This window comes from Coregonus clupeaformis, chromosome 15 (genome assembly GCF_020615455.1).
Source record: "Coregonus clupeaformis isolate EN_2021a chromosome 15, ASM2061545v1, whole genome shotgun sequence".
NCBI classification, from domain to species: Eukaryota; Metazoa; Chordata; class Actinopteri; order Salmoniformes; family Salmonidae; genus Coregonus; species Coregonus clupeaformis.
Genome location: NC_059206.1, coordinates 37,088,501 through 37,102,834, shown reverse-complemented (window position 1 = coordinate 37,102,834; position 14,334 = coordinate 37,088,501). Strand labels below are relative to the sequence as shown.

The 14,334-nt window shown below is 41.6% G+C and overlaps 1 protein-coding gene across 7 annotated transcripts; it reads right to left on the bottom strand.

Annotated features, from left to right (window-relative positions):
* Window positions 1-1,114: 1,114 nt before the first annotated feature.
* On the bottom strand, window positions 1,115-13,919 carry LOC121582520 (paired box protein Pax-8-like). 7 transcript variants are annotated; one of them, XM_041898374.1, is made up of 13 exons: window positions 13,736-13,919; window positions 13,111-13,275; window positions 9,119-9,247; window positions 8,157-8,322; window positions 7,718-7,915; window positions 7,419-7,495; window positions 7,043-7,168; window positions 6,534-6,703; window positions 6,230-6,350; window positions 5,377-5,613; window positions 4,982-5,083; window positions 3,155-3,241; window positions 1,115-2,226 (listed from the first exon to the last, which is right to left on the bottom strand). In XM_041898374.1, the coding sequence occupies exons 3-13, from the start codon at window positions 9,186-9,188 to the stop codon at window positions 2,156-2,158; spliced, it is 1,425 nt and encodes a 474-aa protein (XP_041754308.1). In that variant the 5' UTR covers window positions 9,189-9,247; window positions 13,111-13,275; window positions 13,736-13,919; the 3' UTR covers window positions 1,115-2,155. The 7 variants fall into 7 exon arrangements, with proteins under 7 accessions (XP_041754308.1, XP_041754310.1, XP_041754314.1 ...); XM_041898376.1 differs by having other exon boundaries at window positions 8,157-8,298; XM_041898380.1 differs by lacking the exon at window positions 5,377-5,613.
* Between the last annotated feature and the right edge of the window lie 415 nt (window positions 13,920-14,334).

The following is a 14,334-nucleotide window of genomic DNA, read 5'->3' as shown; positions in this document are numbered from 1 at the left end:
GCGGAAACTCACTGATGAAGTTGAATATAAAACTGTAGGGCTACGGGAAAATCAAGTCAGTAACGAATTCATCCCTAGTCTAACAATAAAACTAATCAAATTCGAGACAAAACGGGATCGAGTCCCTTTTGAAACCAAAATACACTTTTTCCAGAGATAGCCTTATGTATAGGTCTGCTCTCCAACATCGTGGGGTGTGGTCTGGTATCTCATATTGGCTGTATGCGCCGCGGAGAGGCCATCCATCAAGTCCCGCGGCCTGTGCTGTGATGGTGGGTCCAGGTGGGCGGTGGCACCGCCGAACCATGGCCTCGTTACCGCGGTATAATAATGAGGCCGCAAAGAGGGGAGAAATAATTGCAAATAAAACTACATGATGCAGAAAATAAAAAAATTAATTAAACAGATGTGCGTGTGTTCAGGATCATTGCTTTCGTCCTCTTACATTTCCAGTAAATTGCTGAGTTGCAGAAAATATGTAACATTTAAGAGTTTTGCAATAGAACCATATAGGCCCTAATACTACTACTACTAATAATAATACGTCCGACATCCATGGCAACAAACTAGGCCTACTGTCTTTGTGGAGAATTTAACAGCACAAACAGGACACAGTAAAGTAGTGTGACTGTGAGTTAGTAAGATCTGGTGGGATAATGTGTTGATCAATTTAAATTAGCAGAACACCTATTTTGACTGTAGGCTAAACAGGCTACACCTATTTTACACCTAAATATTTTCACTGATACTAGACCCATGTGTGACATAAGCCTACATAATATTGCAGTTTTGTGATTGTTACAAAATAGGAGTTTTGCCTTTGTGCAGCATCAAACAACATTATGATGATAATCTCATTGTGATGTCCATTCCTTATTGTGATGAAAACAGTGGTGTGTTTTGTGTAGGCCTATGTTTTTGTTTGTGCATGACAACATGCCACAATACAATACATGCCACATACATCACTCAAACTAGAAAGAGTTTAATAGAAACTGGTTTCTTCTTTTTTTTGTCTGTTGATTCTAAGTACATTAATGTTACTTTATTCTAATCTAAAAGGATTATGAATTACTCGATTTGCAAAGATGTGGAAAAAATAGGCAAGGCAGAATCACTTTGTCATGCTTTATTTTATTAAAAATAATTCTTTAGAAATTCCGTATTTACATCTTCAATAATATTAATAACAGTATACGAAAAAATGTGTTTAGTCACAATTCTTACGAAACATCAGCATGACAACAAACTCGAAATATCATTGAAGAAAAAACCCAAAATCTTTCATGAGTCATTAATCCCCACAATATTCACCCCCGAATGCATTTTTTTCTTAAGAGCAGTTTGCAATTTACTATATATACATATTGCCAAACAAGAGTAGCCTAACCCAGATAGTTCAATTAATGTAATGCATTTTCTTTGACAAAGACATGAGAACATTTTGCTCTGATAATGATACCATGTGTGACTGCATTCCTCATTCAGACTATTGGCACTATGTTACATTTAAGATGTGGAAGGTTTTGCTGGGTGGTGAGCTCAAATAGGCTGACTTTTGAATTCAACACAGATAATCCAGAAAAACAGACCCTAGAATGCGAAAGGGACGTGTGTATTGTATAAAACTGTTGTAAACTTGATGCAAATTCAAGCCTAGCTTCACAAAAAAGCAGTTACTGCACTGTGACACCACAATACTTTCTGTGATGTCACCATGAAGTCAAAAATGCATGTCAGAGTTGCAAAATGTGCTAAAAATAAAATCTTTGGTGAAACAGCTTAAGAGCAATGTATACAGGATGCAGGATTCAGGGCTTTGCCACTGAAAAACTCATAGAAATCAGTTGCCCAAATGTATTCCAGTGTTTAGAATGTCATGTGTAAACATGTAAAGTCACCCTGGATGAAGCTGTCATTAAAAACAAATAAATAATTCATTAGTTAGCCATGAGAAGGTATTGTCCATGAGTTCATGCTCAAGCATTGCTGGTCCAGTGTTGCCATTAAAAGTCTCCAAAGTCCCTCCAATATGTTTACTTCCCTGTCCATTATTGGGAGACAGTCCAATTCTCATCATAGCTTCCTGTCCCTTGCTGCATTTGCCTATTGGTCCCCATTATCAGTCATCTTGATGAGGGTTGGTCCGTGGGAGCTAGAGATGGTCGTAGGCAGTAGTGGATGGTGGAGCGGTGCGGGAGGCCGTGCCATAGTAATAGGGTGAACCTGCAGGGGGCGACAGAGATAAAGGAGTTTACTATTGGGGTTTGTTTTTTAGCTTGGCTTTGATGGTGTTAGGAGGGACAATGCAATGTAAAGCAGGCTTTCTTTATCCTATCCACCACATGACAATAGCAGATGGTTCAGATGGAAATCGGCCTTGCTTGGATAGTTTGTCCCATGAATAAAGCTGCCTGTTTTGCAATCTCTCTTTTAAGGATGGGTCTGCTACTTGATGGAAGAAATATCACAGAATGTTTTGCGTTATGCATAGAGTTAAGCATTCAGAACACACAAGCATTAATACTGTCTATTTTCCCCTGTGTCGTTAATAACTGGTGAAAGCAGCTGGGTCAAGGTGACACACTGACTTGTGACCATGGTCACAACAGAACACGAGTTCTCAGGCTGGTCAGCTCCAAGAGAGTTACTGTACACCAATGGGCGGCAGTGGTTTGGAGCCGACCCCCTGGTAATTGGGTGACTAGTTTCCATGGGGACTAGGGGAGATCATGATACATGTGACGTGACTGAAACCAAAAGTTTGGCTGTACATGATTTCCTGGTTGGAGTGAGGATTTGTATTTGCGAATTTCCTATTGATACTCTGGGTTCATTCATTGTATCTTAGGTTCAAAGCAATTTAATAAGGTTTAAAGTATAAACTTGACATGACATGAATGGTTTGTATTCAACATGTCAAAGTGAAGCTTTAAACAAACATTTTAATGGAAGCTGGGACTTTTATCTACAACAATTCAGTCTGATCCGTGAGGTGTATTCTGAACACTTTCCTTTTGTATTTGTTCACGTTTGCTGCAATCATAACATCAGCTTTATAAACAGTACGGTCCTGTGTGGAATGCTTCTAATACTTATGAAAGGTGTGTCCATTGAACACCACTGTGCCTGTCTGACTGACTGACTGACTCACCCAGAATGCTGGAGTTGGTGAATCTCCAAGCTTCACTGTAGGAGGTGTAGGGGGAGTGAGTGTAGGTCTGGCCAGAGTAGTCTGCACCTGTAGTACATGGAACAGAAAACAGAAAATACATCAGATGTACATTGAGACACATATACAGTAACCAACATCATTCAGTAAGAAATTCACACACATACTTGTAGCCTATAGACAGAATTACATTACAGTCTAGACAATATCAAGCATAATATTTCTTATAAAGACACCGACTTCCTCAGAGTGTTATTTTGCCTTCATTTGAGGGTGTTTGTCCTCTTGCCAGCATCTGCTGAGACTTAGCTCATAATTCACCAACGGTTAGGGCAGCTTGTAAACCATTAATCTATGAGCCAGGTGAATGGCTGGGGGTAAAATCCCTTGACTCATTGATGCGTGTGGCTAGCCTCCACATCCTCTCTATAGCGTTTAACCCTCCCATCCCTGTCCCTCCAAAATGCCCTCCTCTCCTCTCTATCCCTCACTTCCTGCTTTAGCCTTTCAACCTTTCTCTCTGTCCTCTTTTCTTATTCTTCTTTTTTTTTACATTCCAATATCTAATTGGTAATTATGTTGGCTGGATTGAATCCCTCCGCTCCCCCCCAAACCCCCCCTTTCTGTGAGTAATTGTGTATGAACGCTTCCTCACAGCGAGCCCACCAGAAAAATAATAAATCAGACGCTCTCATTTCGCGCTTCGAAGGGCAGACTTCAAATAAAAAAGGCACATCACACACACACACACACACACACACACACACACACACACACACACACACACACACACACACACACACACGCCACAAAGTGCTGTCTCTCTCTCTCTGCCTCTCACCCAGGCCCACTCTGCCACCCTGTGGCCCCCCACCCTCTCCCCGTCTGGTGGGGCCCCTGGTTCCCATGGCGATGTGTGGTCAGAGGGGCGGCGTGGGGGTGCGGGCAGCAGGGCGGAACCCTCAGCCTGTTCCCTGTACCCCCTGGGCCCTGGCTGCACCGCCGTGCAGTTCACCAGCCGAGCAGGCTACTCATTAACCACCATGCCTTCCTGTTAATCTCCAATCCTCCCTCCCAGCACTTGTCTCTCCCTCTCTCACTCCCATCCTTACTTTTTTAACGTTGGTTTTGCCTTGCCCCAAAACAATGTTTTGTTTTTTGTCCACATTCTTCTCAGTGGTGCTTTGTCCTCATAGCATATTCAGTTCCAGCTTTCCCCAAAGGGAAAACCCAGATGGGATCATGTTTGGGTCACAAATAAAACTATGAACTGCATTTAAAGGCCCAGTGCAGTCAAAAACATGATTTTCCTGTGTTTTATATATATTTCCACGCTATTGGTTGGAATAATACTGTGAAATTGTGAAAATCGTAATAATGCCATTTTAGTGTAAGAGCTGTTTAAAAAGACTGCCTGAAATATCAGCCTGTTTTGGTGGGAGGGAGTTTTGACCTTCCATGGTGGCATCACCATGCAGTAAATTAGTTAACAGACCCATAAGAAAGAAAGTTCCAAACCTCTCTGCCAATAACAGCTAATTTTCAGTTTTCCCCTCTCCACTCAAACCACTCCCAGACAGTCCTAGCTAAATTCTTGCTTAAGAAATTGCTATTTGCTAAGAAGCTATTTTTGTTTCTTTTTGACCATTTTAATTGAAAACAATCACAGTATTGAGATGAAAATGGCTGCTTTGGACCTTTAAGTAAGCTGAACTGAAAGGAGAGACATCATTCATCTCTTTCTCTGAAACCCCATCTTAGGATGCCATAGCCTGTCTCAGTGTGAGTGTCAATGGATGGGAGTCTTACCTGCTACCATGCCAGTGATGGCGGAGGATGAGTAGCCTGTCTGGCCACTGGAGGGGATGTGAGGTGGGTAGCCGGGGAGAGTGGAGCTCACCATGTCCCTTCCTGAAACAGAGAAGGACAAAACACACAATGTCAGCCCTTCTCAGGAGGTGGATATACAAATAAAAAACAAATCAATTATTTGGCAAAAATTAAATCTGTGTCATGTACATGAAATCATATCAGTTACCATTCCACCGTATTGTACCATTATATACAGCAATTGATGTTCCTGTACAGTACTGCACATGGGGTTTGGTGTGTTGTGGCAGGTGACATGATAAGAGAGTGTAGGCTACTGTCCGCATGAACCCCCTACAGGGAGTGGCAATGGGATGAGATGAATGCTTCATTACCTGCTATGAGAGACTGGCTGCTGAACTGGCCGTACACTGGTGCATGATGGGAGAATGAGTTGAAGGCATGAGGGAAATGGTTGGAGCTGCTGCAGCTGCTACTGATAGACACAGGGGCTTGCAGTGACTGCAGCTCCAGAAAAGCTGAGTTGGCCACCACATTTGGAGAGGGGCTTGTGCTGGTCACCTCTGGGGACATTTCCTGTTTCAGACAAAGTGGGAGGGGCTGCAGGGGGTCTGAGGTGGCACGGCCAGTGGGTGGGTGGATGGGTGAGAAAATGAAATAAAATGGAATTAACTGATATGAATGAATGGATTAACAAATACACAGCAGCAATAGCCTGTAAGCTGATTGCTGAAATGAATATGAGTGAATGGGTACTACATCGTGTTTGATGTGTTTGTGAACTGCGCTGCGGATAGACATACAGCACATCTTGTACATCTGTTTAAAATTAAACTTGAAAGGGTGCTTTGGGCAGCTCGTGATAATAAGACAAATTAATTGCACAACGCATCAGCAGGCACGGCAAGCTAAAATGTGGCTGCACCTCAGAGATAAACATAAATTGCTATGATAGCTCAGTCGGAAACCAAGATCTATAATCAGATTGATGACAACCGCAGTTGATACAGTTTAGAGTATACATGCCTAAACAGACTGCTATTACATTCACAGATTATGAATGCATTATTACATTCAACATAACTGTCTTTCTGAACTGGGTCTTCAAATATGCTGATGGAAAACAATGTTTCCATGTGTCAGCGTGTTCAGTTTTCCCTCTGCTTCATCTTTGAGCTCTGATATTTGTGCAGAGTGAGAGGGCAGCATCCATCGTAAGAGTCTTACCTGTCACCACAGTGTAGCCCTGGTGCGCTGCCAGATTCCGACCAATAGCAGCACTCGATGTTGAGAGGCTGGTCTTCCCGTCTTCTAGACTGCCATTGATGAGCGAGAGAGGGTATACAGTCTGTGGAGGACAGAGCGGATTAACCATTTGTGTGTTGCGTGTGTGAAAGAGAGAGAGGGAGAGAAAAATAAATTGACAAAGAGAAAGAAAGACAAAGAGAGGGATAGAGAGAGTAATTTGGGGAGTGGAGTTAATCAGGATCCACCGGCTCTCAGTGCCAATGTGCCATGTAGGCTACTGTACCTGCTCGGTCTTGCTGGCTGCAGCAGAGCTGAAGGAGTCTGGGGGGTAGTGATGGCGGTCGAAGCCACAGTCCAGGTGCTGCGGGGGGAAGTGCTCTGGTCTCAGCTGCTTTCTAGGAACGCCCCCACTGCCCTGAGAGTCCACACTGTGTCTACAGCTCTCCTGGTCACCTGAGAGAGAGAGAGAGGGAGAGAGAGAGAGAGGGAGAGAGAGAGAGAGAGAGAGAGAGAGAGAGAGAGAGAGAGAGAGAGAGAGAGAGAGAGAGAGAGAGAGAGAGAGAGAGAGAGAGAGAGAGAGAGAGAGAGAGAGAGAGAGAGAGAGAGAGAGAGAGAGAGAGAGAGAGAGAGAGAGAGAGAGAGCATTATATTGAGAAGCTGCTGAGTCTATTTGAGTTTGTGGGGAGGACTCATTCAATTGTGAGAGTGAATCTTATTCAATCTCATTTAATAAAATTATCTTAAAATGTGAGAGGACATTTTGGGATTGCATGAGAATTTGAGGGTACTTACTGTCGTCATGGCTCCTCTTGCCCTCCTGGCTGGACTGTGGGATCCCCAGCAGGCCACTGATGGAGTAGGTGGAGCCCAGGGAGTCGGACTGGGGTGACTCAGGGGGAGTGACGGCTGAACTGGGGACTGACAGACAGACAGACAGACAGACAAGGGAATCGGACCGTTATTACTCCAATATTATCGTTGACCATTAGCGCTTAATCTTACGGACCATTAAGCATGGAGTTTCTTTAGGCTTAATACTGCATGATCAGATCATAATGCTGGACCTTAGTGAAGGCGTGTGTCTGTGCTTAGAGTGGGGGGAGTGTTAGCGTTTTGTTAATCACAAGCGTGGATGTGAGTGTGTGTGTGTGTCTGTGTAGAGACTCACTGAGTATGTGTCCTGGGCTTAGGCCTTTGCCATCCAGAGGCAGATTGAACGGCTGCTGCACCTTGGTTCGGATTATTCTGGAATAAAGAGCCGGGATTAGAGAACAGTGTAAAATCTATTGAACCACTTCAGTGGGTGAACAGTGAAAAATCACAGAATTTACAACTCTTTTTCTTCTGCCTTGTCAATTTCTATACACTTGTCTTACATTACTAAAGAGATCACAATTGTTCTTTGAAAGGTCCACTCTGTGACATGTATTGGTTTACACATAGCATCATGTGGAGGTTAGTTGTTACCTGTTGATAGAGCTGACACTGGGCACGGTGTCACTGTCACACACCCCCTCTGCCAGCAGCCTGTCTCTGATCTCCCAGGCAAACATGGTGGGGTTCTGACGCTTGTAATCTGCTATTTTATCAACCACCTTAGGAGTGGCCACCTTGGGCTTGGAGCCCCCAATCACTCCTGGCTTGATGCTGCCAGTCTCGTAGTAGCTGGAAAAGGACAGCAAGGTTTGTTACATTAGAAAGCAATATAGTGAATGTGGGTGGTCATCATTTTGATTGAACAAAAAGAGGTGTTTACGGTACCAATGCCATACTGTATAGTGAACCCAGAATGTTTTAATAATGGGAGACCATGGTTCGTGCTCTAAGTGTTTTGAGAACACAATGGAGGGCCATTAACAGTCTAACCCCATTGTGTAAAGTTGTAAAAGTTTGATGAGGTGCTCACCGTCCCAGGATCTTGCTGACACAGCCGTGGCTGACTCGGAGCTGGCGGGAGATGTCACAGGGACGCACGCCCTGGTGGGCCATGTCCACGATGCGCTGCCGGATCACCTCCGGAAGCGGACGGCCGTTCACAAACATTCCGCCTAGTTGATTAAGACCCCCATGACCTGGGGGAGGAGGGGGGATGAAACATACATAAATGTCATGGAACCTGAGCTCACTACCACCCACGCTACCACCCACACACAGCACTACCTCATACAGAAGAGACACACACACACACACAGGGAGGGCAGACTGAAACGGAGTCTGAGCTGGTTTTACTTGTCTTCAGGCTATTTGGTCTGAAACAGGGCTTACTTGGCACCTAATGTTCTTACATAGATATGACTATGACATACTATAGACAGGTAGAACAAAATAGATTAATTAATTCAATCAATCAATCAAATATTATGTAGGTGTCTACTGGCAAAACTATTTTCAGAATGCAACAAAAAATAGGATAAAAAGGGTGGGTCATTTGGATTTGCAAGAGAATATGTAATTGAACCTGGTGGGAAAATTTAGCACACAGCAAACAAGAAGTTAAGGACAGCATATTATTTATCTGATTTCTTCACAAAATTGTGTAGGTCATGAACCAAAAAATTTGCATTTATTTCCTAGAATTTGTTAAACTGCATTGTTTTCAATAAAGTTAATTTAAGTTAGTTTTTTATGTTGAGGAGAGGAGACAAGCATGTTTGGCGAGTTCAAGTTTACATATAATTGATATGAACGTTGGATCATAAAATAGTTCACCAAAATATAAGTAACCCTAACCCGGGTACACAGCGCAGAAGGGCTATATAAAAAGGATGACTTCAGCGATGTGTATGATGCACCTCAGAACATATTTTGTCAATTTATCATGCATAATTCATTGTTGTTTTAAAAGAGTGGTAAAAGAGGGTAACTGACCAATTAAGTCGGATCTAGCTAGAAATTTGACAGCTTCTGGTCTAGACAGCTCTGTGTATGTCTTCCACATTCTAGATGTTCTCAATCCTGGTTCTGACCTCTAGATTCCTCTCTCCGGGTTTGGGTTTCCTATGGGACACACAAGGCAGCGAGAGCAGGGTAGTAATTCCTCGTAGAGAAAGTAAGTTTATCCTAACTTTGATATAAATTAATGTCACATTAAACGTTATAATGCGGATAGATTTAGATTTTTTAAAATGTTTATATCAGAAGTTTGGGGCCTATAGGATAGGCATAATTTAGGCACGCGGCGTGGAAAAACTGCTCACATGCACAATGATCCGCTATTGCCATAATTTCGATTTCAACATGCCCTGAAGTGAGACTGTCTAGGCTACAATTCTACAATTCTATAGCCTAAATAACACAGTCAATTATTTATCATTATGTTATGTTTTGGTTAATTATTCGTTTAAAATGTTTGTATATGTGCGAGGTCAACGGGCTCCTCCTACACAGCAAAGTTCAATGTGAAACCACCTCTTTGACTGACATGTATAACACATTTATTTTCTAATGAAAAAAACATTACAATTACGCAAAAGAAATATCAACCATTCGTTGCTTAAATATTAGACACATTTACATTGTGAGAAAGTCGACCATTTCCAATGACTGTTTTAGGTCATCATCACTCAAATAGGCTATCAATAACTTGATTCACCCCGCACAAATGCTATAGGCTTCTCGTCTAGACACATCGATGGGCGGCTGTCGGTAGTCAGTTGGTATAATAAGGTTATTATTCTAAAGACAATTGAGAGTGATTTAGGCTATATGGCAGATTTGTTCATCGTCTGTATTTGAACTATAGGGATTTCATGAAACAGTGATTCCTATTTGGCCTAGGCCTATACAATTCTCATGTTTCACCACTTATACGCTCAGGATAATGCGCATATTCATTTGTAGAAGAACATTTATTCCCTTGTGTCCAGGCTGAAATGAATACCATAGGCCTACACCAGGGAATAGGCTACATGTTCTAGTTATAGTTGGCCATTTTAATGTAAAAAAAAAGAATCAAAAATCGACTTCTTTATGTGAGGACTTGGAAATGCAGCTGTGGAGAGGTTTTGCCATTGCATTTTGAAAGTTGTCAGCAGCTACTCTGTCTTTCTATGGACTGCATCAGTGACTTTGTAAGAATCCCATTGCTTTTAATTTAACCCATTCAGCAGCTTGCTTCCCCTCGCTCTTTTCTCAGTCCTTTCCCAGCTTTCATTTCCACATCAAACAGAGGCCGGACGAGGCTGGGTGGGGAACAGGAGCACTATTAACGGTGCTAGCGGAGTGTGTAAAAATCTCCCCGCCAAGCTTCACCAACCTGCAGGATATTAAAGCCGAGCAACCCCAAGGGAATAAACACACGCATATACACACGCGCGCGCACACTCTCTGTTCTCTCTTTTCTGTCACACATACACACACACAAATCACTCATACTGACTTTTTTATTCTAATTGCACAATTATAAGCCTATATGGTCTCCATATATGCGCCATTTATAAATATGCCATAACTTCTTCTTTAGGTTGTGTCCCTTGAAATAATTAATCTTTATGGTTTTCCCCATCGAAATGGATTCGAATTTATAATCCTCTGTAAAATGTATTATTTTATTGGTTCTAGGCCTCAAATGTGTCACTGTCAACGGCTACCACCCGGTAACTAACTCTACCGTGCATTTTAGAGGCTACATAGTCATGGAACACTGGTCACTTTAAATAATGTTTACATACTGTTTTACCCACTTCATATGTATATACTGTATTCTAGTTCATCCTTTTACATTTTTAGTTATTTAGCAGACGCTCTTATCCAAAGCGACTCACAGTAGTGAGTTCATACATTGTCATACATTTTTCGTATTGGTCCCCCGTGGGAATCGAAGCCACAACCCTGGCATTGTAAGCGCCATGCTCTACCAACTGAGACAACTGTACATACACTTTTCTTCAGATACTACATATTCTATCCATATACTGTCCATATTATAATAAGCATTTCGCTACACCCGCAATAACATCTGCTAAGTATGTGTATACGACCAATACAATTTGATTTTTGATTTGATTTGATTTGAATTATGCGGGAAATAAGCCTAATGTTATAGGCCTACTATAGGCCTACCGTTTTCGATGCATATTTACGAGAACATAATCTACAATGTAACATAAGGAGCCGTCAAAAAATGCCTGAGGAAATATCTGCCATAAATTGCTTTTTTTGCTTATATTAAATAGAATATACACGAAATATTGAAGAACCTCTTACTTTCATGAAAACCATGTTGGTTCCATAAGAACTTCAATAATGCACAATTTCTGTTACACTGTTTTGTTCCTATACCCTTTCGTTTTGTAAGTTATATCCCAATAACTCACCATTAGGTTATGGAATCAATGTGTGGCCAAACTGGCCAAGATTAGCCTTACCCATTATTTAGTCTAAATTCAAAATAAGATCGTTTGTCTGTGGTTTGTCCAACATTGTTTGATTTGCATCACAATTACTGATAACACAAGAAATTAAGACTATGTTTAACATAAGCAGGTGTTTGCTCCTATGCTCACAGGCCATAAGCTACAATTATTTATCAACCACTAATTTAGAGATCGAGCCTACATTTGACAACTTGGTTGACTATCCTATACTCCTAACAATTTTAAACAATATTTATTTATGTCACCTTTTTATGTCACGTAATTTGATTAGATCCATGACCCAAAAACCTTTGAGGTGCAATGCGGCACTATAACTTCTGAACGGTGATTGTAACCCCTGACAGAGGGTGCTATGATAACATGAAAGAAGATGGCTCGTCTGAAGCGACAAGAGGGTGTCATAATTTATGCCTCGGGGTAGACCGGGTGAAACGTAAACAAGCCATACCATTCAGCTCCCCACGGTTCCATCATTAACGCGATTGAAGTGACAATGACCACGGATTGGCCCAAATCTATATCTGACAGCTAAACTAACGTCCAATTAACTTCCCAACCTCTCCACGAGAGAAGGAAAATCTATTAGTTCACCCCGGATTTCTGTATAATAAACACATACCCGAATTATAACACCAGGCTCAACGTTCAGAATTGTTGGTCAATCATTGATAGTTTGCTTTCGTATAGGCCTAATGTTACATTCATTAATGGACATAAATTTTACAAAAATCACCCTGAAATTAAGGAAAATAAATCTAAAAACAATGTAAGCCTATAAGGACAGGTGAACATTAAGTTATTCAATTAGTGATCATTATGGCTTTCATTGATTGAGGTTATTGGCCTTCCTATCTCTACTCTGATGCATAGAGACCAATTACTGCATAAACAGCCATGGGCTACTTCTAGAAACCATGCTAATGTCTTCTGTAAAAGATATTCCAACAAAACAGTCTGTTTCTGTTCATAAAGTTGAATAACAATATGAATAATGTCAATTTATTAAAATGAAACAACAAACAATATTTAAATGTTCCCTAATTCAAAGCAGCCGTAAGCCAACATTTCGTTGGTGCACAAATCCAGTTTATTATCAGCCTAAATCACATTACTTGAAAGCAGTTCGTTTTCATGCCATTAGAATTCCCGATGAATAATGTTAGATATTCCTACCGAAACTTGATTGGAAAATATTGACAGGCACGTATTCCGTTGTCAACACCTATATGAGCATAAACTTTTGGCATGACAAAAATATTTTGTCATGCCTCTATTGCATTATATTTTGCTTGCTTTGACAATTACATATTTCATATTTATGAATGATTTCGGCTTTTTAAAGAAAAATTTCCAACAAATATCAAACGGGTTATTTAGGCTAGCCTATAGCCTATTTGAGTGATGCATGCGTTTATCTTCTCTTTACCGGACAAAATACTATATACAGCAAAACGAGGGAAGGGGGTCTCAGTTATTGTGTTTTACCTCGTCCGGTGATGTTGGACATATCTCTGAGGTCTTGGTCGTTGGGTGTCCTTGCCAAATGTAAGAGGGTCCACGCGCTCTCTCTCTCCCAGTTAATTAGATGTTTTTAGTCCATGTGGGGCCTCGCTTGGCATGAATGTGTTCCTGAGTGCACTCTTAAATGCGCTGCAAGAGGACATTGTAATAGTTAATATGGGTTTCTTATGAATACCGTGTGGTGATGTTGTGTTTCTTTAGTGTGCCTATATTATTGTCCGCGTTGCAGTTTTAAGTTGAGTCTTCCGTCCCTGTTCGCCCTCTTATTTTTCAAAAAAAGTATATAGGTCTGTAACATAACAAAACAGAAAACACTTTTCACTGTTTATCGTAGCCTATACTCCGTAGTAGGGTAGCTTTGGATCTTTGTTGGGACAACTCTCTCACACTACTCAGCGAATCTAACGGGACTCAATAGACTAACAAACGATCAGCCAATACACTGCTCATTGTTAAGCTACACATCTACAACCATTTGTTAAATATTTTAACAACCATTCACATTTGCTAACACATTGTTGTATCACTTGAATAGCCTTTTGAACATTGCTTTTACAATCAAAAGCACATCATTGGTGCAAAGAATTACCTTCGCCTTGCAGAAAAAAATGTCCGGCCAGATATCCTTATATTATTATCCAATGCTAGACCACACTGGAGAAAATGTAACCTCGGCGGGGGAGATCCAAGTCAATCGTTGATAAAGCGTCTGTTATGATGCTCTCTCAACAGTCAGAGGTGGTGTAACTGTTTAGGACCTGCTACTAATTCTGTGCGAGGTTTTATCCAACAGATGCTCTCCGAGGCGCGCAGTGGAGACGGTGCGCCGCGGCCATTGGATGATGGAGTCGAGGGGGGTGCAGTAGAACGAAGGATGAGGTGTGGCTATTTGAAAAGAGGGTGTCACCCTTCCCAAAGCCACATGGATGACTGATTTTGTGGTTTGAGTGGCATTCCACCCAACACAACACACTGACTGAGCAAAACAGCAACGTTTACGGAAACACTCGTCAAGGAGCGGGTTTGTTTTCATTCACCCCCAGCGACAGCTTCGCTTTGATTAGATTGTGTACAAGATGTGACACGATTTCCGGGGGTCTGTGAATTCAGGTTCACTTGGAGTACACTGTTTTCACACACAATTTGGTAGGCCCTACTTGATTTGTTGTGATCTGTCATAATTTCTGC